General features: G+C 37.4%; 4 protein-coding genes and 1 long non-coding RNA gene across 6 annotated transcripts; all 5 read right to left on the bottom strand.

The window, feature by feature from the left end:
• Positions 1–1,062: 1,062 nt before the first annotated feature.
• LOC145218177 (uncharacterized) lies at positions 1,063–1,910 on the bottom strand. Its single transcript, XM_080085576.1, has 2 exons — positions 1,125–1,910; positions 1,063–1,083 (listed from the first exon to the last, which is right to left on the bottom strand). Exons 1-2 carry the CDS (start codon positions 1,833–1,835, stop codon positions 1,063–1,065), a joined length of 732 nt encoding a protein of 243 aa, XP_079941702.1. The 5' UTR covers positions 1,836–1,910.
• A 3,723-nt stretch (positions 1,911–5,633) lies between these two features.
• LOC145217702 (uncharacterized) lies at positions 5,634–7,117 on the bottom strand. 2 transcript variants are annotated; one of them, XR_013857457.1, is made up of 6 exons: positions 6,984–7,117; positions 6,771–6,905; positions 6,552–6,662; positions 6,313–6,375; positions 6,108–6,231; positions 5,634–5,988 (listed from the first exon to the last, which is right to left on the bottom strand). It is a non-coding gene; the product is annotated as an uncharacterized LOC145217702 (long non-coding RNA). The 2 variants fall into 2 exon arrangements; XR_013857456.1 differs by lacking the exon at positions 6,771–6,905 and having other exon boundaries at positions 6,984–7,116.
• A 4,669-nt stretch (positions 7,118–11,786) lies between these two features.
• LOC145217699 (uncharacterized) lies at positions 11,787–12,703 on the bottom strand. Its single transcript, XM_080085038.1, has one exon. It carries the CDS (start codon positions 12,647–12,649, stop codon positions 11,861–11,863), a length of 789 nt encoding a protein of 262 aa, XP_079941164.1. The 5' UTR covers positions 12,650–12,703; the 3' UTR covers positions 11,787–11,860.
• Positions 12,704–14,092: 1,389 nt separating this feature from the next.
• Positions 14,093–15,687, bottom strand: LOC145217698 (uncharacterized). The gene has a single exon (XM_080085037.1). The coding sequence runs from the start codon at positions 15,555–15,557 to the stop codon at positions 14,727–14,729; it is 831 nt and encodes a 276-aa protein (XP_079941163.1). The 5' UTR covers positions 15,558–15,687; the 3' UTR covers positions 14,093–14,726.
• Positions 15,688–20,809: 5,122 nt separating this feature from the next.
• Positions 20,810–24,788, bottom strand: LOC145217697 (uncharacterized). Its single transcript, XM_080085036.1, has one exon. The coding sequence runs from the start codon at positions 22,499–22,501 to the stop codon at positions 21,617–21,619; it is 885 nt and encodes a 294-aa protein (XP_079941162.1). The 5' UTR covers positions 22,502–24,788; the 3' UTR covers positions 20,810–21,616.
• Positions 24,789–26,935: the final 2,147 nt, after the last annotated feature.

The raw sequence follows: 26,935 nt of genomic DNA, 5'->3' as shown, positions 1-26,935 counted from the left end.
CATGAAAATCTCAAGTCATTGTGAAGCGTTGTGAGTATAAGAGAAGTCTCACGAGGCAAAGCGTCACAGCAGACTAGGTCACAGCAATTTCCTCGCAGCAATATTCGATTGATTACGTGCAAGGCGGGGTAATTAGCACAGGAATTTTGGGACCAATTAAGACAAAACACCCCGTGGAATGTAAACACAGGACCTCGTGGTGCTACATTACATAATGTGCCAGTGAGCATACCTGTGGCTGTGGGTTTAGGAATATGTTGCAATGAGGAAAAACCTTAAATTACGCTTGAATACTGTGAATCCGGTTTTGGTATCTGTAATCTTAATGGGTAGTTTGTTCCATACCTTGGCACATTTGTATCTAAGTGTATGTTGGCCGCGACTTGTGGAAACACGTGGGACAAAAAAGTGTTGTTTTAAAGCGCCTCTTGTTGCATGCTTATGTATGGACGATGTGTAGGTGAAGAAGTCATCAAAAACTGGCGGTAATTTTCTGTTTTTGAATTTAAATACAAACTTGGCAAGTTCCATGTCATGCATGTCGTTTATTTTTAAAATGTTGGCTTGCAGATATAATTTTTTACTTGAACACTGAAAAGGGCTGTTGGTAATAATTTTTATAATTCTGTTTTGCATAACTGCTATTTTTTGCATGGTTGTTTTGTTAGCAAAGCCCCAAGAGAGCAGCCCATACAGGAGGTGTGGATGTACCAGAGAAAAATACAAGTTTCGGAGTGTGCTTGATTGAATATAGTGTCTTAATTTGGACAGAACTCCAGCAGCTGAAGCAATCTTGCTTCTGATGTGTTGGATGTGCTGGGCCCATGACAATTTTTCATCAAAAATCACACCCAGGTATTTAAGTGATTCTGTTTTCTGCAGCTCCACCCCGTTCATTGTGATTTGTGGCTTGGAACATGTGGTTTGGTTTGAAAAGATCGTGTATTTGGTTTTGTTATAATTAAGGGATAGATTATTTGCTCTCATCCACCTGTCCACCTTTGTTAGCTCCTTATTGACAGATAACTGCAATCACAAATATGACATTGATGGGGTTTCTCTTTAGTGTGTATGAATTTGTGTCTTTTCAAAGTTCCAATTCCGCGAAATCTTTTTTCACAAACATCACATCGATGGGGCTTCTCATTACTGTAAATCAACATGTGTGTTTTTAAATATCCACTATGGGCAAAACGTTTATTACAAACATAACATCGATAGGGTTTTTCTTGAGTGTGTGTCACCATGTGCCTTTTCAAAACTCCATTTTCGCTGAAGCGTTTTTCGCAAACAATGCAGCGATAAGGTTTCTCATAGGTGTGAATCCACATGTGTTTTTTCAAATGACCAACCTGGGCAAAGTTTTTTTCACAAACGCCACATTTATGAGGTTTCTCATCAGTGTGAATCAACATGTGTATTTTTAAACTTCCACCGTGGGCAAAGCTTTTATCACATATATCACATCTATAAGGTTTGTCATTGGTATGTGTCTTCAAGTGGATTTTCAAATGCCCAGCACGGGCAAATCTTTTTTCACAAACATCGCATCTATGGGGGTTCTCATTGGTATGTGTGATCAGGTGGGTTTTTAAACTACCAGTGCAGGTAAATCGTTTTTCACAAATATGACATTGATGAAGTTTCTCATTATAATGTGTCACCATGTGTTGTTTCAAATCTGCACTAGACCAAAACCACTTTTCACAAACATCACGTAGACGGGACTTTTCACCAGAGTGTGTCAAATAATGTTTTTTAAGTCTTCCACGTCGACTAAACCGTTTTTCACAAGTATTACATTGGTGGGGTTTCTCATTAGTGTGTATCAACATGTGAACTTTCAAATTTCCACTTTGTGTAAAGCTTTTTTCACAGATATCACAATGATATTTTTCTCAGACATCACATTGGTGTCATCATGTGTTTTTTTATATCATGAACTCGGCTAAATTCGTTTCTCACAAATATCACATGAATGGGGTTTTTCACTTGTGTGAGTCAACATGTGTTGTTTTACATTTCCAGCATCACGAAATGTTTTCTCACAAACATCACATCGATGAGGTTTCTTATTATAACGCGCTGACTTGTGCGTTTCTAAATGTCCATCTTGATGAAGCTTCTTCAAAAAAACACTGGTCTTCTTTGATATTTCCCTCATCTTGGGGCGAATGTCACCTTCCAGATCATGGTTGAATGACAATTTTCTCTCGTGTTGTTCACTTATTGCAGATGAATCAACCCTTTTTTATTTTGCGAGTGTGGTTACGCAGAGTATGAAGCTTTTCTTTTAAAATCCATTGAACAACTGCCAACGCTTTATTCCGCAAACCAGTGCTGTAAGCTGAACTTAAATGTTAAAACTTTAGCTGTTTGAAACAAGAAATATATTTCTAATTCAACAAAAAAAATACTGCTTTGTTTCTGCACAATACGGCAAACTATACACAATCGAATTTTTAAGTGTTGGAAAATGTTGTAACGGTGTTATATTGCGGTTGGCAAATGGGTATTTTGCAAAACGTTTATTTGTCGAAACAGGCTCATTACATTTTTGATGCAATTTTGTATTGCAAAGCCCTAGAACAGTGGTTCTCACCATTCCGTATATTGAGCCCCCCTAAAAGTAACTTTTTGGTCTCGTAATCCTGTTAAGTCCTGTGGCCCACTTAAAAAATTTAAATGGCAACCCGTTTTGGATGTTGGTACTAAATTGGGCATGAAACAGATCGAATAGAGGAAACAAGAATCCGTAATTACGAAAAACCTCAATATAAACAAATAGTGTGTGAAATAGTCGATTAAATCAGGGAATAGCGTTTTTTGCAACACACACATACTTATGGCTATTAAAAAAGAAAATGGCTTTTAGTAAGTGTTTAGGGTGTATCTACATAAACTTTGTTTCTCGCCTAAAACAAGTCAATACGTTTCAGCTAAAACCCTACACTCGTATTAGTACAAAGCAGAGTTGCAAGCGGGCCCGAAATCTGAGCCCGAACCCGGCCCGAACCTGAAAGTATAAGCCCGAACCCGGCCCGAACTAGAAACGTTTTTGCAAAGCTCGTTTAGGCCCGAAACTTTGATTTACAGGCCTATCCAAGAAAGCCTTGCAACAAAGGATGAAAAAGAAAAAAGAGAAAGGCAACAAACACAATAGTAGACAACGGGGTAAACAATACGTTTTAGAGTAGCGTGGACATTTGGTCAAAGCCAGATAATTGTTACTTAGCTGAGTGCTTTTATTCAAAAAACAATGGCGGACACTGAACGTAAAGTCAGGCCCGTTTTCACACAAATACCTAAGCCCGAACCCGTCCCGACTTGCAACTCTGGCACAAAGCTTTATGTGTGAGGATCTGATTGTGTGCATCGATCCGTGTTACTTGACCATTGGAAGTTACGACTATCCGTAGTTGTTGTCATGCTTTAGTAGACACGAACGATGTGAGAAAGAATGCGTGCATACAGCGCTAGCTAACTGGTCAAATGCTTCTGATTTAGTTCAGCGCCTCAGGCCTTTCATAACAGTTTGCCTCAATGTAAACTTTGACATGATTTAATGTTAACGCATTCATTAGGCTAATGTAGAGCGTTAAAATAGCGTCGGTTTCTATACAAATGCAATACAAACAAATCTACATTGTTTTTCCAATCATACTGTAAGGCTCTTATTTCTGCGTTTTACCTTACAGAAGATGAAATAATGCTGTATAGATAAAACCTTTCGTTTGTTCATAACTTGTCTATTTTATGCTGCAGACATTGATTCTAATCTGGGCGATCCATGAATAACAATAGAATATAATTCACCTGCATAGCAGCAAGAGAAACGAGCGAGATCGACAATAGCTTGCCACTTATAAACGCATGACCAATCAACCGTCAACACGTGTGTTATCAAACTTCCACTTTCGCCGAAGCGGTTTTCGCAAACAATGCAGCGATGAGGCTTCTCTTTGGTGTGTGTCAACATGTGCGTTTTCAAATAATCACCTCGGTTAAAGCACTTTTCACAAACATCGCATCGATGAGGCTTTTCTTTGGTATGTGTCAGCATGTGCGTTTTCAAATAATCACCTCGGTTAAAGCATTTTTCACAAATACATCACATCGATACGGTTTAGAATTGGTATGTGTCAACATGTGCCTTTTCAAACTTCCATTTTCGCTGAAGCGTTTTTTCTCACTGGTTTGTGTATACATGTGTGTTTTTAAATGTCCACTTATAGCAAATATTCTTACACAAACATCACATTTACCAGACGTATGTTTAGTGTGAGTCGCCTGGCACAATGAAATGACAAGAATAATACCTGAAAAAAAAATGAAAGTTACAACGTTAAATTATGTAATACTTTGCATATAACCTAAGCGTTTAACTATCTGCAATCCTAATACTCGAGTAATGTTTAAAGCTAACCGAAATCAAGCGGCTTCACAATGCGGTAGCCAGCTGTGTAACAATTTCCTTTTCCAGCATGTCCGATTACAAGCGTCATTTATATTGGTCGGACGTATTCCTGTGGCACTGGTAAAATAGTCAAATCGTTTATCCAGTATTAAATCAAATTAACCTACAAAGGTTACCGAGCAAAAGTAATTATTTTTGCGCAAATATGTCAGAAAATATTTCTTCAGTTGACATGTGCTTATCTGTGTGTGTAGCGGTCGATGCCACGTCTACAATTTTTGAGGGAAATGGGTCTTGAACTTCATCAAACCCTCAAGATTACAACAGATGTACAATTAATTAAAACTCAGATGCAGGCAACACGTCAATTAATTTGACGTGTAGTAAAAGTAAAGTCATCCTATTCAAAACAAACCAGGTTTGACAATAATTTCGCATCCCTTGTTTGTACTAAACTGCATTTACGTAACGCCCTTAATGACACTTTTCCGAATCTAACCCAACATAACAGACCACTTGGTAAAATGATTGATAATAACAGGCAAACGGATCCGTCCTTTCGAATCTAACTAACATAACATAGCTTTACCTCGCTACTGTTAACCTTAACTGGGCTACAAATATCAGTTGTTGCGCATTAACGCATTAATGTACACACTAACGGGTTGTGCAGCTGCGACTTACGGTTTTACCACGTTCCGGTAGAACAGGAAGAAATTCGACGCATGACCAGATTAGCTAGGTTTCATAAAGTTTGAAACGAAGAGAACAGGCAACTGTTTTGCAATATGGCAGTCAGCTGTGCAACAATTTCCTTTTCGAGCGTGTCTGATTATAAAGTTACTTATGGGACAAAACAACTGAACGGACATCTTACACTGGCACTGGTAAAATAGATGAATCGTTTTTTCCATTATTGAATCGATTTAAAACTGATAGTAATGGAGCACAAGTAAAATTAATTTTCGCGCAATTATGCACTACTAGAAGAACCGGTGTGTTGTAACGACACGCCAATTTTGAAGCCGTATACAACACACGGCACACCAAGCCGTGTTGTCAGGTGGTGTGTTGTTTGGAGGTGTGTTGTTCAACGACACGCCTGCCGTGTTGTTTGAAGCTGCAGTTTTGCGACACACCTGGTGTGTTGTTTGAACACACTCATACAACACGCGTGTTGCGTGTTGTTTAGAGCTATAAAGCATGACACACCAAATACCGTTTTGTATTTTATTGTAAACAGTACCGTACCAACGAAATAGCGCATTTATCAAAGAAACTGAACATAACGTTTAACAGAACAAACGAAACAAAGTTATGGCATGAATGTAACGGTGGGGGAAAAACACAGGTAAAAAATACACGCAAAAACAAAAGTTCAACTCCATGGCAGATGCTATATAATTGTGATGTACTCAACAAGGCATATGGCATATGCACAGTCATGGCATGTTCAATATCACTACAATAAAAATAATAACAAGTATTACAATGAAAAATCGAAACCAAAAGAAAACCTTTTTCATTCTTATTGACAACAACACTTAACCAGGCGATGTTGCAAACTGGTCCTGTAAAGTAAATAACCAGTTATTAAACAAGGTTTTACAGCCAGTTAATGTGATTGTAATAGTTAAGGTTACATAAAATCAAAGTTTGTTGGAGTTACTAATGGATCTAATCAAAATACCTGTGTTTCAAAGATGATAACAGTTCTTTTTTTGTAGCATTTTCCTTTCACAAACAAGCAGCAGCATATGATTATCCAAAGGTTCCCCTATGGCACTTTTGAGAACATCAGTTACGTTTACCATCTGCAAAACAGTAAACACCATATATATTCAAAATATGCTGAAGAAAGAGGACGATTACTTAAAAGGCAATTAAACTCACACACCAAATGTCCCTTCAAGATTTCTGGTAGCAAGTGATATTGAGTGTCCCTTAATGTTGATTGTCTAAAAACAAGTATATAATGTATATAAAGAAATGTATAAGTAATGTATCCATCAACAAGAACACTAGAATAATATGCTATCGTACAATGAAAAAAGATGTATTTTCTCAAATGTTACTATCTCAAACTTGTTTACTTGTTTGCAAATCAGCCATAAACATTGGATTTAATGCCTACCACATGCTGCCCTTGTAACAAAATTAGTTCCTTCATAGATTCCCTTGGTTGTTCAATAATCCATGTTATACACAGTAAGGTCAGTTGCATCATCAGGTTTTGTGCAGGACTCTGCAACAAATTAAACACTTGAAATATGTAATCATTAAGGAGAAAGTTCTGGTATAAAGGAATTGATATTATGGAAAGTTAAATTCTTTACCACTTTCAAGCACTTACCAACAGAACTGTTATAATTTGGCAAAAAATGCAAATAGAGGTCACGTGAATGCATGTTTTGTATGTGTTCTACTTGATAGTGATACCAAGTTGTTAAGAAAACCACTTCGCTCATTCATTTGGTTACAGTCCAGCCTAATACAAAAAAACAAGCTATTATGTTTTATACATGCAGTCATGCACAAATATATGTAAAACTGTAAATATACCAACCTTTATTAGATTTGCAACACCATCCTGTTCACATTGTCCAAAAGTCTTGAATACATTAAAACTTGTCAATTAATACTCAATTAACTCCTATTAGCCTTGATATTAAGTCTCTTAACAATCTACTAAGTTTAAGTCAATCAAAAGAAAAAAGAACCTAAAAGCCATTTCGTGCGTTCCTGCCGTTACGGTTGAGTGACTTCCAAAGCCAAACGGGAAGAAAAAAAGCAACAAAACAACAGGGTGGCGTGTTGTTCTGTGTTTCTGGACTTGAAACCGATCACCTTGACCTTAATCGACACACCTGGCGTGCTGTCCGTTCTGTGCGGCGTGTCATTTAGCGAATACACATCGCTTATCGCGGTAACAACACACCTGCCGTGTTCTTAGAACACACCGATAGTGTGGTTGAAACACACCGGCGTGTTGAAACAACACACTGGTTTTTGTAGTGTGTCAGTTCCGTTTTTCAACAAATCGAAAGTTTTGTTTGTGCCGTAAGCGGTTAGCACTGGGATACATTTTGTTGTTTTAATAAACAAAGTCATTGTATATTGAGTCTGGAACTAAATATACACGTCTGGTTATTGGATCACTTTTACAAAACCATAAGATGACAACACATGTAGAATGAGATAAAACCGAAAACGAATCATTATAATTACTAACTTTTATGCCCAGATTATTGCGGTAAATCTATCTCTGTGCAATATTGATTTTGCGTCACTTATTTCAGTTGACAACTGCAGTTGCGTTTTTCGCCTAAAAAGGTTTCAACTTTCTCAAATCTAATGCAAGATTACACACCACATGTGAAATATCTAGGTAGTGGAATACTATACCTGTGTTTGTTTGACATATCAGACCAACAAAATCGAACTAACAAATTTAACTAACTTACACACTAGCTTTACCTCGCCACTGCAGAAACCCTCTGGGCTACTGTGATCAGTTGTAGTGCGTACATCAAGCAATTTAGACAGTGATCGTTTGTGCAGCTGCGACCTCCGAGGTTTGTACGTTTGCGTATCATGTGTGGTTTTGGAAGCGTAGAAAATCACTTATTACGTTCAAACCTGTCACAGCAGAACAACGTGACGCATGCACGTTAATAATGTCAAAGTGCCAGTTGACGATTAATATCTCTGCTACTTTTCGTTTGTGTTAATAACTGTGTTAATACGTGCGTTTTTAAACAACGTTTTCTTATACTGCACGCCAAATGACGATTTACATTGTATTATCCGGTTTGTGGGAACAAATTAAACTTGTTTTATTTCAAGTAACAAAAGAGTCTAGTCCGTGCACAGGTTTTAAACGGTATTTCTGTAGTTTCGGACGTGATGATCTGCAAGGTATATTTACAAAACACATGAAATTTACTCTATGTGAGAATTTCTCTGCGCTCTTATTATTTGTTTATGGAACCTGTGGGTACAAAGGTGTAGTAAATGGCCGTCGTAACCTACTTAACAACACAGTACTTATGTTGGTCAATTTACGTATAGCGCATAGATCGCGATAACGATCTGCTTCTTCTGGATCTGGAATGATCAGTAGGTTGAAACTATACGTTGTGGTGATATACCTTCGGTTGGGTATGAATGAACCTTTTTGCAGGGCAATGTCTCTAGTCAAAACACTTTCAATGAATTCTTCCCTAGGCGGGAGTTCAAAATAGTCTGCTAGAACAAACAGTCTAGCGCACCAGTCCTGTGTACGTTTCTGTAATAAACCAGCGGACGGCGCGGTGGCACACCAATCGGTATTACGTGTGGTAGATAAAGGCTACCTGTACTTTCGTCCTCACTTTCAGAGTTTCTTCCATCAATCAATGTCATGAGTCTCGATCAACAAGGGTTTTGCACCTCAGTTTGTTTATTCAATCAACATGCTTATTCAAATAGAAGGTTTAAGAAACAAAACAAGTCGTTAGAAAGTAACAATAACAACCTTTACTCATAATTTCAAGTTCTATTAGCAACAAACACATTACTCTAAGTAAGCATTTTGAACAGCAAGCAAATTAAGTTAACTGCTATTGGGCTAAAACTGTTGTGACCAATTACATTAGCGGTGCGTTTTATCAATTCATACCACGTGGCATTAAACTGCACAACTATGCTCTGGCCATTGGCTCTTGCACAAATTTCCACAGAAAGTAACGTCCAATCACAACACGGTACAAAACATACGGTTAAAACTCGCAAACACCAGAGAACAAAGTCGAATATGCATCCTAATTAACTGCGACAGGAAATATTACGAAGTTCGAACATGATTTGTCAATACAGTGGGATTTGGTTGCTATACATATTAACTTCCTCGCAGCCTTGGAGCTAGCGAGTCAAAACCGAGCTATTTTGGTAAACAAGTATTGCAAAGTTTGCACAAATTATGTCGCAACCGCTACAAACCTCATGTTACACGCTTCATTGCGCATTGTACAACAAGCGTTTGATTGTTACGTCATTCCTGCGCATACGCGAACTGTAGCGTGGTTGATATCATTTCCAAGTTTGTGTGTCAGGGTTTGTCTGTTACTCTGTTTCTTCCTGTGTCGGTTGGTTAGCGATTGAGATTTATGTGTAATGATGTCGTAGTTGTGTAATCTAACCTAATCTCTACATTATCGCAGCTGTGAAATATTGCGGCAAACTGAAAAGATTTATTGAATTGTATTCAACTGAAATTTGTTTGGCGGTCGTGTGATTCTGTGCATTGCTGTCGTGATAGGCTTTCTTGCATAGGTTTCCAACTTTAGGTGTTCTAATTTGATCTAACTTTGAATGTAAATATTACAGTTGTGACATCCGATCGCCTGTAAACTGCACAGTCGTGTTGACTGCAAGTACATATTGCTGGTGAGTGAATCGCCCACAAATATAAAGGTGCATTAAGCGACATGAAGGTGCACCAAGCGATATAAATGTGCACCCAAGTAAATTAAGATGCACTAAGTCAGTGCTCTTCAACCTTTTTTCGTCTGGTGAACCCTTAAACTTGTTGTGACGAACTCATGCACCCTGTTTACTTAAAATCAAAACTGTTGATGTAAACATTTTTGATCAAAAACTTTTGACGTAAATTAACGTCAATCTGCACTGTGCGCAAAGCGTATTTTGAAGTAGATATACGTCGACCGGACTGAAAGTGTTAAACATAAACATTATTTTAAAATGAAAGGTTCATTTATGCATCAATTGAAACCTACACCCCTTTTCTAATATCCTGAAGGTCAAATATGAATGGTTCATTAAAAGTTTGTGATTCACCCTTGTATACCCTGACGTACTGGTGCACCCAATGCAAATTGCACCGTGCACACCGGTTGAAGAGCACTTCACTAAGTGACATAAAGTTGCACCAGGCTGTATAAAGGTGCACCAGGCTGTATAAAGGTGCACCAAGCTTTGTTAACAATGCACCAAGCGTTCCAAGTGATCCAAATGATCCTGTATATTTTAGTTGCACCGGTAAAAATGCAAAAAAAATCCACGGACCGGCAACAAAAGATCGTAGTAAATGCAACATATATTTGAAGGACATATATTCTAAATGCGGAAGTCTAGTGAAAAGGTTTGTTATCTTGGAAAACAAGTGTGTGTATCATATGCGTTATAGACCTGTTACCTCTTTTGGCAAGTGTTTAAATTTTGTTTTTTATTCAATCTCTAAGAATCTGTGTCTTTTACGAACCTCGTGTATAAAGGCACAAATTTGACGGCGCTCCGAAACTGTTCACCAAGATTAGTCATAGCCTATGTATTTAGGGCGTAAAATTACAACCAAACGGCAATCAACTCAAACAACAAAACGCCAAATCCATTTAAAAAGTGAATGCTAGTGGGCTGTTTGCTGTTGTTTCGCTTCCAGTATGAATCTCATCTCAAAAGCGAAGATAACTTTGTTTTACAAAAAAATGTTGAATGCTAAGTTTGTGACAAAACAATCATAAGCGTCAAAAAACCTTTATTAAACAATTTTGTGAATATCAGCGGTGGAGAATTTTACAGCCAAGAGTAAAATGAGTTTCACAGGCACCAACAATTTTGCAATAGGCCTATTTATCATTCCATTTTAAAAAGTAGCTTGGCATAAAGTAAGATTATTTGCGGACGGGCAAAATATTTACGCGGACCAGGGGTTGGGAATCACAGCCTCAGACGACCCCAGTTAGGGTCGCGACCCACAGGTTGGGAACCGCTGGTCTAGTGTGTGTATCATAATGTGTTTATTTCACAATTTTACTTCTGTTAAATCTGTAGTTGTATTACATCGATGGAATCTCTTTATTGTGTTGTGTCGTGATGTGACTTTTTAAACTTCCACTTGCAGTGAAGCGTTTTTTACAAATATCACATCGATAAGGCTTCTCTTTGGTGTGTGTCAACATGTGTCTTTTTAAATCTTCACTTCGGCTGAATCTCTTTTCACAAACATCACATCGATGAGGTTTTTCTTTGGTGTGTGTTAACATATTTTGTTTCAAATTTCCACTTTGGGTAAATCTTTTTTCACAAATATGACATAGATGGGTTTTCTCCTTGGTGTGTGTTAACAAATGTTCTTTCAAGTGGCCACACCGTTTAAATCGCTTTTCGCAAACATCGCATCGATGTTGTTTTTCGTTGGTGTGTGACAACATGTGTTGTTTTAAGTTGCTGCCACGACCGAATCTTTTTTCACAAACGTCACAAATATGGGGCTTCTCTTTAGTGTGTATCAACATGTGTTTTTTCAAATCTCCACTTTTGGTGAATCTCTTTTCACAAACATCACATCGATGAGGTTTCTCATTGGTATGTGTCATTAGGTGTGTTTTTAAATGTCCAGCACGGGTAAATCGTTTTGTACAAAGATTACATTGATGAGGTTTCTCATTGGTGTGTGTCACCATGTGTTGTCTCAAATCTGCACCAATGCGAAACCTTTTTTTTACAAACATCGCATTGATGATATTTCTCATTGGTGTGCCTTAACATGTGTTTTTTTAAATATTTTGCTAAAGCAAAACTTTTTTCACAAACAGCACATCGATGAGGTTTCTCATTGGTATGTGTCAGCATGTGACTTTTCAAATCTCTCACTCTTTTCCTACAAACATTGCATTGATAAATATTCTCTTTAGTGTGTATCAACATATGTCTTTTCAAATTACTCCGAAAGGCAAATCTTTTCTCACAAACATCACATCGATGAGATTTCTCATTTGTATGAGTCATCATGTGTGCTTTCAAATTACACCGCAAGGCAAATCCTTTCTCACAAACATCACATTTATGAGATTTCTCATTTGTGTGTGTCAACATGTGTGTTTTCAAACTACTCCAGAAGGCAAATCTTTTCTCACATACTTCACATTGATGAGATTTCTCATTTGTGTGTGTCAACATATGTCTTTTCAAATTACTCCGAAAGGCAAATCTTTTCTCACAAACATCACATCGATGAGATTTCTCATTTGTATGAGTCATCATGTGTGCTTTCAAATTACACCGCAAGGCAAATCCTTTCTCACAAACATCACATTTATGAGATTTCTCATTTGTGTGTGTCAACATGTGTGTTTTCAAACTACTCCAGAAGGCAAATCTTTTCTCACAAACAGCACACCGATGAGGTTTCTCATCAACAGATTTTGTACATCCATCTTGATTCGCAAACATCACGTTTGGTTGTTTAATGAAAAGCTCATCTCATAAACGTCACAATTAGGTATTCCTCTGTCAGTAACATTAACCCGATAAATATAGTTGTTTCTCATTGAACTGTTTGTAAAGAAGGAATGATACTTATATTGTATGTCATGTATTTTGGTCGATAACTTTCATTATATCATGCTAAACTTAAACATGTTCTGGGTAAAATAACAAAATCGTTATTTTTCCAGCATAAACACTGTTTTTTATGTTTGGGAACGAAATATACACCTTTAGTTGCTTACCTGACTTTACTGAATGAAATGCTCGACGACATTTTTTAGCTCACCACAAAAATCGATTTACTGATATTCTGTAACAACATGCACCATATACAAAGGGATAGTAGATATCTTCTTACAAATTCTACGCGAGCTAGAATAGCCTAAATTTGAAGAAAATTGCGCACCATCATTTGTTTTTCTAGAGTATACCATTCGGCAATTAGCTATCAGAAAAAACAATTTCATAAATAACCTTTTAAGCTATCCGGCATCAACTGGCTTCACAATGTGGCAGCTAGCTGTGCAACAATTTCCTTTTCCCGCGTGTTCGGTTACAATGGTCATTTGTGTTGGTTACAAATTCGGCAAACAACTGTTCGGGCATATTCCACTGGAAAATGGTTCACACAGTTCTTAACAAAATATGTGCAACAAACAAGTGATCATCAAGATGAGACAAAATAACACTTTTAAAATCGTATGTAGTATTGTAAAAAATTACTTACTTTATTTAACCTACCAAGGTCTTTTGATAAAAGAATCACGAAAAAATTAATTTCAGTATTTATGTGCAGCAACAAGTATGTGGGTCAGGTGCGATTACACATGTGATTAAAACTTTCACGCCAAATCTTCGTTAAGTACTACTCCCATATTAATTTACATTTTTTAAAGTTTATACTCTATAGGTTATGCTCATAACCTTAGGTTTTTGCTTCATTACTTAGGCTTAGCTTGCTTCATTTATATTTTTCAAAGTTTATTTGGGTTATGCACACAACCACAACAGACCATTAGTAAACCTGTGCGCTATAAACATGCTACAATCGTCCAGAACAGAAGTTATTCAACCTGCCCACTAGCTTTACCTCGCAACTGAAAATTCCTTAACTAAGTTAGTTGTGCAGCTGCGACCTCCCACTTTTGCACGTTCCCGTATTACAGGAAGCAATTCGACTCACTCCACTGAAATCAAAGCAAGCGATCAGCGACGAGTTGAATCCTGCATGAAACGTTTTTGGTGATTTTACAGTCTTGTACAATGCAATTTCTGCTGAAGCCATTTCTAGTGCGTGCTTCAAAAACCAAATAAGGTGACAAATATGCGTTCAGCCACTGTGGTGCATGTGACCGTTCCTGTGTGACGAAACTTTTATTGTAAAAATAGTAGAACGAAACGGTTATGAATAGGCAAACGATAATGCACAAAGTGTCTGCTACCAAATAACTATTCTGCGACGCAAGTCAACCAATAGGTTACATGTGAGAACAGGGTACGTCACGGTTGAGTACACATGAGCATTATGAAAAGTTGCGCTTTCTTACAATGCAATTTGTTTTATTAAAACAAACAAAATGTATCGCAGCAAATTAATTTCACAACTTTCCTCTTGTGCACCATTCATACTTCGTACAAACAAATGCTTTCTGACATATGTTGCACTACTGCAGTCTTAGATTTAAATTTACAAGGGAAATTAAAGTCAGCTCTCGTCAAAAGTTATATATTGGTGCACTAAAATGTCACTGTTGAAATGTGTTGTATGAAATTTAAAAATTTTCATACTTAATAGAATAGGTTTTACTTTGTGAGTCAACTTGTTTTTTTGGTTCAAATTTCCACCACATACATCACATCAAGAAGGTTTCTCTTTGCTTTGGTGTGTCAACAAATCTTTTCTCATAAATGTCACAATGATTGGGTTTCTGATTGGGTTAAATTAACATATATGTTTTCAAATATCCACCTCGGGCAAAACTTTTTTCACAAATATCACATCGATGAGGTTTCCCATTGGTGTGTGTCTACATGTGTGTTTTTAAGTTTCCACTTCGGTTAAAGCTTTTACACAAACATTGCACGGATAAGGTTTTTCTTTGGTGTGTGTCAATGTGTGCTGTTTTAAACTTCCACGATCAATAAATATTTTTTCACAAATATCACATCGATAAGGTTTTTCTTTGATGTGTGCCACCATGTGTCTTTTCAAAGTTCCACGCTGACTGAATCTTTTTTTACAAAGAACACATTGATGTGGTTTCTTATTGGTGTGGGTCAACATGTGTGTTTTTAAAACCCCAACTTGGCGAAATCTTTTTTCACAAACTTCACATCGATGAGGTTTGTCTTTGGTGTGTGTCAACATGTGCGTTTTCAAATTATTTCCTTGGTTAAAGCATTTTTCACAAACATCACATCGATAAGGTTTCTGATTGTTGTGTGTCAACATGTGTGATTTTAAGTTTCCACCTTGGTTAAATATTTTTTTACAAACATTACACTGATGAGGTTTTTCTTTTGTGTGTGTCAGCATGTGTCTTTTCAAAGTTCCACTGATGCTAAATCTTTTTTCACAAACATCACATCGATAAGGTTTTTCTTTTGTGTGTGTCAACATGTGTCTTTTTAAAGTTCCACCTACACTGAAGCGTTTTTCGCAAACAATGCAGCGATGAGGTTTTTCTTTGGTGTGTGTCAGCATGTGCGTTTTCAAATTTCCACTGATGCTAAATCTTTTTTCACAAACATCACATCGATAAGGTTTTTCATTTGTGTGTGTCAACATGTGCCTTTTCAAATTTCCACTCATGCTAAATCTTTTTTCACAAACATCACATCGATGAGGTTTTTCTTTTGTGTGTGTCAGCATCTCTCTTTTTAAAGTCCCACTTTCACTGAAGCTCTTTCAGAAACAACGCATTGATGTGGTGACTTTAAATGTACACTTATTACAAATCTTTTTGCACAAAATCACATTCAGAAGGTTTGTGTTTAGTATGAGTCGTCTGACACAATAAAAAAACAAAACAAGAATGCTACCTGAAAAAAATATGAAAGTTACCACCTACTTTGCAATTAACTTATGTGTGTAACTGTCTTCAACCCCAATTCTCAAGTAGTGTTTTGAGCTAACCGAAATCAACTGACAACGTGGTAGTCAGCTGTGCAACAATTTCCTTTCGCGGCGTTTCCGATTGCAAGCGTCATTTATATTGGTTACAAACAAGGCCAAACAACTTATCGGACATATTACAGTAGCACTGGTAAAAAAGCCAGTTCATTTACCCAGTATTGAATCAAATTAACCTTACAAAGGTTACCGAGTAAAAGTAAATATATGTCAGAAAATATCTTTTCAGTTCAAAAGTTCTTATCTGTGCGTGAAGCGGTCAATGCTTTTTAAGACATTGTAATTAAAGGAAATTGATCTTGAAGTCATTGTAATTAAGGGAAATTGATCTTGAACTTTTCAAGGCCTAGATTACAAGAGATGTAGAATACATTAAAACTAATATACACGCAACAGTTAAAGTGATTTAACTTTTGTCTTGTAGTAAAAGTAGTCTAAAGCCATCCTTCTAGTCTAATGGTTCTCAATCTTTTTTGCTTCTCGACCCACCTTTGTGGAGGATTTTTAACACAACACGACTCCCCCACAAATATACTTGTAATAAGTTTCACTACCGGAAAAGGTTTATCATACATTTACTCTGAAATAAAATGATTGAAAATGTGTGTTCCAAACATTGAAGACAAACGAATTCGTCCTTTTTAATCTAACTAACATAACACTCTAGCTTTCACTCGCTACTGCAAACCTTAATCGGACTACTAAAGCTACTTGGTGCGCGTAAACAAAGTAATGTACACATTGACGGGTTGTGCAGCTGCGACTTGCGGCTTTGCCACGTTCCCGTATTACAGCAGTGGTTCCACTAGCGTATTTAATCAATCTTGTAATTTCAGACAAAAACTGTAAAGAGCAGTGTGCGCTATTTTGTTTAATGTGCGTAACGCATTGATGCTCGTCACACATCTAAATAAACAATGAATGCCAATCCAGGCCACTTGGCGTCCAACTGCGGGTATGACGTTACAATGGATTTTATTACGTCACACTCATACAAGTGAAGATAATTCACACAACGATTAAGAGGCGACCGCTGTTAGAAACAACTGTGCCGAGTGTTAAAAAGTGTTACATGAACAAGATCGAATCGTGACTATAACATTCGTTACTTACAGCAAGATTAAGGGCTTCACAGGGCCATAGGCTAACCAACATTTATTTGATATTGCGAGTTTAGTAGGCACAGCAGGTGCTAACAGAGTGGTCTACACAGTCTACCGCAAGGTTGCGCACTTGTCACCGCAAGGTGGCACAATATATTTTATGATGTTGCCCCCCTCTAAAACCGATCCTAGACACGCCACTGAGTGGTTCTTAAACTTTTTTCTTCTAACGACCCAAGCCTCAAACACGACCCAAGCGTTCGCCAACACTGCATAACACAACACACATCGTGGCTTTGCAGCATGATCGTTGATAGAAGTGAATCCCAAATCTAAAAATGTTTCCTTGTACGAATATTTACTCATCCTTAAACGCTTACTGTTAAATCTCCAAGTTCAGTTTCGCATGATTAACTTGTCCTATTATTTCCGGTGTGCGTAACAGTAAAGTTGGTAGACTATTGTCCTATGTGGCTTGTATGTGGTAATGGTTGGTTTATTTTACTGTACAACGTGGTCGAGTGAGGCAACTTAACCACTACATTAAGCTAATTCGTTTGTGTTTACTTAATGCAATAATAGTTCGTTTGGGCCTAAATGAATCACCATAGCGCGACCCATGTTTGGGTCGCGAACCATACTTTGAGAACCACTGTATTACAGGAAGCAATTCGACGCAAAGATTAGCTAGCTCCCATGAAGTTAGAAATTAAAAGAGCAGGCAACAGGTGGGATTTCAAAATTGATTTTGTGAACAATTATTTAAGAATCCCTTATAATAAAAACGAAAATCTGCAACAAAATTTGATCCACTACTCCACACCAAATGACGATTTAATGAGAATGAGATATTTCAAGGGATTGTTTAAAGAAGGGATTTGTTTAATGACGTCTTTCACACTCGCCGTAATCTCAACCGAGTACGTCATATTTGTAAATTCCGTTAATTAACATTGGCTTGAAATTGTGTCGGTGCCAAAAACAGGATCTCGTGGAAACAACCCTCTGTTACCCGCCTCACCGCAAATTAGAACAGGAAAAGACTTCGCGTTTGATGAAGGCATTAGCTTTATGGTCCTCTGTCCCATTGCTTGTGAAAGATACGTTATGGCCACATTATCACGTTGATAGACAATGAAACGGAACCCAATGGGACCATTTATATTTGTAATCGCCAATAATTTCCCTGATTGCCGCTTAACCCAAAATATGTATTTTATTTCAGCGTGTCGTTGGTTAAACGATGACTTTTACCTATCGTAGGTTTATCACAGTATAATATCAGAAAACTTCAGGTACATGTTCGTTTTAGGCGAGTTGTAGAAAATCATGTAAGAAAAATCATTTTTTCAAAATAATTCATACGCCTGTCAGGTCGATATATTTCTGTAACCACACACTAATTACTTGCAATCAAAGTTAATATGAAAACTTAATTAACCTTTAAAAGTTTTTGACCTGACGTCAAGCTATTGCTGATAAACTGCGAGGCGTATTTCAACGTTAGTATAAAGACGCAAAAAAAAACAGTTCATAAATGAGCTTCTAAACATTCTGCAAAGCCGAACTCTAGACTGAAGCTATAAGCTGACTGGCATCAACTGGCTTTGCAATGTAGCAGTCAGCTATGCAACAATTTCCGCTTCCTGTGTGCCCGATTACAAGCGTCTTTATATAGAACAGAAACAGGGTCAAACCACTGAGTTGAAATATTTCAACGAGCTGAATCCTGCATCTAGCGTTTCTGGTAAAACGAAAATTTGCAGTTCTACAAAATGCTCATTCTGCTAAAACATTTGTCAGCGTTTGCTTAGAAATCCAGATGTCAAATATGCGTTCAGTTACTGTGGCACATGTGAACCTTCCTGTGTGGCGAACCCTTTTCGTGGTTGCGCAAAATAGCGAAACTAGACTTTTTTTAGTAGGCCAAAATTGCACAAAGTGTCAATTATCAACTCGACATCTGTGTTGCTTACCCAAGAATTGCACGTAAAATACAGTATAAGCAGAATAAATTAAAACAGTCAATGTCAGCACTGATCGAATATCTATCATGTCATAAGTGTGAGTCAAACATTTGCATTTTTATAAACCAAAAGTCGCACTGTTAAATACACTTAAATATAACTTTTTGTTTCCAGGCATTTGCATGCGATGACCAGGGTTTGGACATATTTTTGCGTGATTCACAGATTTTTCCCTGGTTTTGTTTCAATCTGTGCCTAGTTTCCCCGACGTCTCCTGTTTTGTTGTTTGAAAGTTATTTGTTAGTCATCGTAAAACTGCTGAGTCACTACTTTAGGAACACTAAAAAAATTAAGTTTTGCGCGACATGTTGTTTCGAACTGAAGACAGTCGTCACATATTCAAAGGTCATCAAATGTTTTGTCAAAAATAAAACTTGACAAACACAACTGCATACTGGGAACACAGGCATTTCCAATAATTGAGTAGCTCCAGCTCAACTTAATGGGAATCGTGTCTGTGTTTATACCGTGCTCAACCAAATGATAAGCCATAGATAAATACACAGATTGCAACGAAAGATCTTGGTAACGAACGGTCCTCATTGTCAAAAAAGTGTCCAAATGAGTGCGAGGAAGCCTAGATATTCAAAAGTGTATCGTACGGTTTCAGTCTAATTGTTAAGCAGCTGGTTAAATCTTAGCTAAACACAAAATGACCAAGGATGGTCGGTTTGGTGGGTAGCTATTATGAATATAAGATTCGAGCAGTGCGTTTTGTCAGGCGTGACTGCAAATTATCATCCTGCCAAATAACTATTTACAGATATTGTTGTAAAAGGATTACCAGCATATGCTTCGTATCACATGAAATTCAATTTTCACAAAGGTCAAAACAGGCGTCAAAATTAAGTTTGAACATTTACCCAACATTGTTTTTTATCAAACTCTTGCTGCCTTCTTTGCATAGGTAGTGGGCCATGCTACGAGCAAACACTCCCAAAGGAAACATGCCTCTCTGTGGGATTTCCGGCGAAAAGATCCTTAGGCTAATGTGACCGCGAAGCATTATGCTTTTAGAACTTGTTTCAAATACAAAGCAGCCATGAGCGCCGATACGTAAGGATAATATAGGGCACTGGCTGTATGTGGACTTTGATATCTTGAGCCCAATTTTACCGCATATGTTTATTGCCTATGTATTTTTTAAAAGTCGTTTACCCATGAAAGTAAAGATTTGTCAATATTTGCCCTTGCAAAGTTGCCTGCATGTGCCAATGAAATCAACGGGTTGTATGTAAAGGAAAATTACAGCACATCAGACTCAATGAAGGCGTTGCACCGATTCAGCTGTTTGCCGAGCGTTGTCATACATAGGACAGATTTTTCTGTGGGGGGATTCGAACCCACGACAGGATCATACCGTGGGCTGGTACACTACAAATACGCGACTTAGGCTCGGTGCTGAGTCTTCAGAAACTGTTATCACTAGAGTTTTGTGAGCCAAGATGTAATTGAATTAATTACTGTGACGAACCACGAAACGCCTATGTTTAATTTTAGTTTTTTTTTATGTGAGGCCGTTACAGGTCAACATACGAACTGTACCATTAGTTTTATTGTAGCAAAAGAATCAACGATTGTGAAACAACAGTGTCTAACATCACAGCATGCAGCTTACACTATTATTTGACAACTTTACATGCGTCTTAACAATCACATAAAATAGCAACTAAGAAACCTGGGCTAATCAGCAGTTCTAAATTGAACTCTGCGGTCATTAGGTTCAGCAAAAGGGTAAAAACTAGTCCAATATTTTATCATATATACTTTATATACATGTGTGGCGCCCAATTTAATGGTTGCCAAAAGCCTTCGAACACTGCACTAACGGCTAGCCACGAAAAACCCTAGTTTAGACGCGTTCGAGCACTGCTGTCTTTATTTAAAAACACTAAATAAAACTCTACAATATTGGCAAAGTCACTGCGCTGCACAAAAATCAACACAACTGAACAGTACGACAGTCGGGGAAGAACTCCTCGTCACCACACGTGGCCCGCAAAAGCACTGGAAAACACTCGAAAAAGGGATTGCAACGAAACTAGTAAAAGAAACAAGGAAACCCACAAGTCACGTGGTCGAAACGCACCGGTCAATTATCATCGTCATAGCGGCTTACTTTAGAATGTAACACCGGAGATTGCAGCTGGAATGCTGCGAAAGGCAACGGCAGGGTAGGAGTTAAAGCAAGGTGCAGTGAACACAAGGTGTGGGTAAAATTCCCGTATAATTGAAAACAATGCACAGGAAAGCAATCGAACAGTTATAAGATAAACGTGAACGTAACAAAAAGATGTGAATGCGATTAAGTGAAAAACATGAAAAACACATCGTGAAATTAAGGTAACTAACTAACTTCCGTTTTAGGAAAATAAGCACCTACACAGAAAACAAACTTAATAAACCGACAATACAAGACAGTACAACGGTGGTGGCTAGTGAATAATTTTGACGTTCTTTAGCAAATACTGATTCCCGTCCGCGTGCATTTTTGCATTTGAATTATAGTAACAAATCTCCATCGAAAACGCGATTAAACATATGTTTTTTGAATGCATTGTACGTTTCAAAGAATCCATTTGGATTTAGAGCAATCTTCTATGAAAGCATTATTATTTTACGAACAGCATATTGATGTGTCGGCAAATACTTTTTCACAAATATGACATTAAAGAATTTTTTCATTTGAATGTGTCAAGATATGTCTTTTCAATTGTCCACCTTGTATAAATCTTTTTTCACAAACATCACATCGATAAGGTTTCTCATTTGTGTGCGTCAACATGTGTCTTTTCAAACCTCCTCTAAGACTAAATCGTTTGTTACAAACATCACATTGATGCAGTTTCTCATGGGTGTGTGTCAACATGTGAGCTTTCAAATTTCCACCAGTGGCAAATCTTTTTTCACAAACATAACATCGATGAGCTTTTTCATTGGTATGTGTTAACATGTGTGTTTTTAAGTTTGAACGCATGCTAAATGTTTTTTCACAAACATCACATCGATGAGGTTTCTCATTGGTATGTGTCGACATGTGCTTTTTTAAATCTGCACCTCGTTTAAAGCTTTTTTCACAAACTTCACATCTGTGAGGTTTTTCTGTGGTGTGAATAAACATGTGTTCATTCAATTGTCCACTTTGACGAAACCGTTTCTCACAAATTTCACATCCATGTGCTTTCTTAATCGCGTGTGTCAACATGTGTTGTTTCAAATCACCACGTCGTTTAAAACATTTTTTACACACATCACATCGATGAGGTTTCTCCACAGTGTGTATCAACATGTGTTGTTTCAAAGTTCCACTGAGACCAAATTTTTTCTCGCAAACATGACATTGATAAGATTTTCGTGAATCAATTTTGTTGTTGTGAATCGACATGTGTCTTTTCAAACTACATCTTTGGGTAAATCGTTTTTCACAAACATCACACCGATGGAGTTTCGCATTGGTGTGTTTCAACATGTGTCTTTTCAAATTTCCACGTTGGCTGAAACTTTTCTCACAAACATCACATCGATGGGTTTTTTCACTGGAGGGTGTCATCATGTTTTTTTTTAACTTCAACCCTATTGATTCGCAAACATTACCTCGATGGAATTTATTTTTGGTGTGAGTTAACTTATGCCTCCTGAAATATCAATCTTACAAATTATACTCTATGGCAAAGAATGCTACGTTGAACAAATAAGAACATCTCATGGTTCGTAATGCTGATAAACATAATTACACATTAAATTGCCTTCAAACTTGAATTTAAACGAAAACTTATAAACACCTAAACTAAATAAATCTGGGCTTCAGGTAAAGCAGTCGGGTTTGCAAAACTAATGTTTTTGTGCCTTACAACGCTTACCTGAAATTGCATTACAAACGGAGAAACATAATACATGCGTTTGACTATTGTATGTCTAACTCTCGACTGTAGTTACATGCTAATTAACTGCATTACCTGACTTCGCAATGTGGCAGACAACTGTGCAACGAATTTTTACTCCAGCGTGTCTGATTACAAGCTTCATTTATATTGTTCACAAACTGGGAGAAACAACCGATCGGACATATTTCACTGGTAGAATAACTAAACTGTTTTTGCAGCAATACCTCCATAACATAACATATAAAGGTACAGGAGTAGATAAATTAATCTCCGATTAATGCATTTTTTTTGCAATTTAAAAGCTCTTATTTGTACTGTAAGCGGTCGACGTCAAAGCTAGAGTAAAGAAAAGTTATTACAAAACATGTGCACTTTAGGTTTTTTATCAAAAAACTTTATTAAGACCATGAAATTACAGTAGATGTAGATTTGGTTAAAACTAATGCAGTGCAACAATTCAAAGTTATTTTGGATGAACATTTTTCTTGTAAAAAAGGTAAACTGAAGTTATTTTCCAAATTAAAGTACCCATATTTGCGCCCAAATCTTTGGGGAATGATAATTCTTGCGTTGCTTGCATCATTTAAAAACTGCAGTGGCGTGTTTCGCTTTAAAGGTTTTAGCTTTTTCATGTCTAGTGCAGCATAACATACCATACGGAAATATCTTTTTTTCAAAGATTACCAGATTCTTTATCGCAAATTATATCGGTTATTGGACGTGGCACAAGATGTCATGAGAAGCGAAAACAATTTGTTCATGCGTTTTGAAGTGTCTGCAAATATACGCTAACTTGCAAGATTGAGGCCTTACTATCTTGAGTGTTCAGGAAATTGGACTCTTAAACGCTCCAGACGTTTGACTGTTTTTGCAGTTTATTCGATTCTACTCAGAGCGATCCACGAGCATGAGTTCAAAAATAGAATAATGACTGAACGTTGGTGTAGTAAAAGTAGAATAATGAAAACGCTCGCCCTAGTTTTCTAGATATATATAGATCTAATCACAACGTCAGTTAATTCAAATATTGTTTACCAACGCTCAACGCGTGGGCAGAAACGGTCTCAAAAGCTATTGTTCAACTAAGCGACCAGCATCTTGAAGATTTCAAAACGACTGCGCTTGCAGGACCAACGCGGTCTTAGTAAACACAAACAACTTCTTACAATGAGTTACCAGGGAACAAAAGGACCGTTACTGCAATCAGTAAATAAGTTTACAAACATTATTTAGGGCGTTGGACAAGATGCCAAAAGGCCATTTAAATTCGAAACGGTTCGTTGCTAGCAAACAACGGCAAAACATTTTAAATTCCATGAAATCAGCCTAAATTATTAAAACTGAATATTAATACGTAACAAACTGGCTTCGCAATGTGGCAGTCAGCTGTGCGGCAATTTTTGTTTCAAACGTGATTTATTTTGATGCAGTTAATATGCTCGCTCAAGTTTTTTGAACAAACAAAATCGATAACGCACCAACTTTAAAATGCTACTGAAAATCCATCACCTGGGCTCCTGACAATTTATCGCGCATATATGAATACTTTAGAAAATAATTACTTGTACAGCTGCGACCTCTGAGTTTTGATATGACTACAAATCCGGTTTGTTGTTGAAATAACATCGTTGAGTACTGTACGGTGCAGATAAACCTTTGTTTTTCGCCTACAAATAAGTCACTATGTTTCAGCTCAAACTCTACACTCGTATTAACACGAATCTTTACATGACTGGGGCTCTGTCTTTGCACATCGATGCGAGCAACTTAACCGCTGGTTAAGTGACGACAGTGCCCAGTTGTCGTCACAGTTATGCAGACATAAGCCATATGAGAAAAAATTGCTTACATACAGCGCTGACTGATACGCCTGAGGCTATTCATTATATTCCGCCTTTATGTACGCGTTTACACGAACTGATGTTAACACAATCATTAAACTGATTCAGAGCGTTGGAATTGCGTCAGTTTTAAAACAAATGCAATACATCAAATTTATCGTCTGACGCATTAAATTACCTGCCACGTAACAAAGGATATAAACCAATCATCATAACTTGTAAACATTGTTCTTCCAATTTCACAGTTACAAAGGTGTGATAGTGCTGTAAGAAAAAAAAAACTTTGTCTGCTTGTTTTTATTTTTGACTACTTTACGCCTCAGACGATGACCTTTTGGTCACTGATTCTAATCTGGGCGATCCACGACAACAATGAAGTAAGATTCACCGACCATTAGCAGCAAGAATAGGGGCGAGATCGACAAAGGATCGCCACTTATAAGTGCATGACAAACCAACTCGTCAATCGGCCATTGTACAAATAATCGAGCGTTAACTAGGCGCGCGACTATAAGGTGCGATACTCCGTTGCAAACCTTGTTGAATACGTCGCAGTATTCCGTCTGCATACGTTACTTACACACAAAACAGCAATAAAACACCTCACCATACCACATTGTAGTCCAAATAAACCATTTCAATATCACACGTAGGCTTCCATTAACATTCGCAAATTAGTTACTGTTACGTCACCGAAGTTGTAAGAATAAATTTAACTGTTGTTTTCCGCTGACACGTGTTGACGCTCAACAGCAATAGAATAGAATGCTCGATTTAAAAGTTTGCTACTTAAATTCCATTAAAATTTCAGTAATTGCAAAAATTGCTTTCAAACGCCCCACGCTCGAATTAATGATATTTATATGCCTTTGTCCATTTAAATTTAAACAGTCAGTAACTGGACTGCCGCGGTAAAAAATGGCAACGGGTACAAACGATAAGAGTTAAACCGTCGAATATTCAATGTATCGATTTGGTATGAAACCATTCTGGTCAGGAGATATTACATGGTTTAAAACCGACCGTATTCGGTTGTTAACTGCTTTAGTGGCAATTTTATAATCAGGATTTAGTAGCGTAATTACCCTATAACTACCCGGGTGAAGCGTGTCCTTATCCGTTTTGGGAAGAAGAGTTATAACAGCTCTGGACTGCGAAGGGGTCAAATTTACGATTGTTATCGTATAACTCCACGCCGTCGTAAAAAGGCCTTTTAAGTCTTCCCAAAATGTTAGGTAGAACTCGGCGGGGAAGCCATCGAGTCCCGGTGACTTATTTTTGCCCATATCTTTCAGTGCGTTTAAAAACTCGGTCTCTAGAATTTTAGTATCTATTTTTTCCTTGGCTTCTAGTGGAATTCGGGGAAGTCCCAACGATGCTAATTTAGATGCAGTGGTGTTTTTATGTTAGACTTTGTCATCCCTTCTATACAATCGTTCATAAAATTTCGCGAAGTTTTTTAGGGTTTTTTCTTGATCTGTAAGGATTTCTGATCCAGAAATTAGGCGATTTATACTTTTCTTTTCGCACTGTTGTTTTTCTAGGTTTAAAAAGTACTTTGTATTTTTTTTCCGTCTTCAGCCCAGCGAGTCCGGCGCTTATTGTCTGGCGCTTTAGAAGTTCATCCAGTTCATTTTGAAGGACGGTTAATTTGTCGTGTAGTTGGTCACGTTCCTCACCCGTCGTGTCACAAACAGCAGTTTGGATTGTAACAATATCCTTATCTATTTACGTTAAGTTTAGCGCTGTTATTCCGTTTTTTTTCAGATACGTACCGGATTGTTTCCCCTCGGATCACAGCTTTTAAAGCGTCCCATATGACATGCGGATTGATCGCAGAATTTTGATTCCCCGTTTTGTACCAGTCAATAAGAGATTTAATCTTTTCTATATATTTTAAATCGGTCAGAAGCGTTTAGTTTCCAGTAACCCGTTTTCCAGTAACCCCTTGGTAAGGGATTGACGGCGACCTCTAGTGGTCGGACATGGTCCCAGGAACAATGTCGACGTGTTTTACATTTTGTATTAATTCATTACCAAGTAAATAAAAATCAATTCGAGATGCCGCTGGGGGGATTATTTTGAACCCTTAAAAACTTTTTTAAAATTGGGTTTTTGTGGCGGAAGATATCTGTTAGGTTGAAATGATGAATGTAACGCTGAAGGGTTGCTTTTGCTTTTTGGTTACTGTGGATTGATTTTTCGGTTTTATCTAGATCTGTATTAATTACAAGATTAAAGTCTCCTCCCATTCTAATTGAC

Source organism: Phallusia mammillata, chromosome 3 (assembly GCF_965637545.1).
Source record: "Phallusia mammillata chromosome 3, kaPhaMamm4.hap1.1, whole genome shotgun sequence".
In the NCBI taxonomy this organism is placed as follows: domain Eukaryota; kingdom Metazoa; phylum Chordata; class Ascidiacea; order Phlebobranchia; family Ascidiidae; genus Phallusia; species Phallusia mammillata.
The sequence above is the reverse complement of the archived record's forward strand: the minus strand, read 5'-3'. Positions and strand labels throughout refer to the sequence as shown.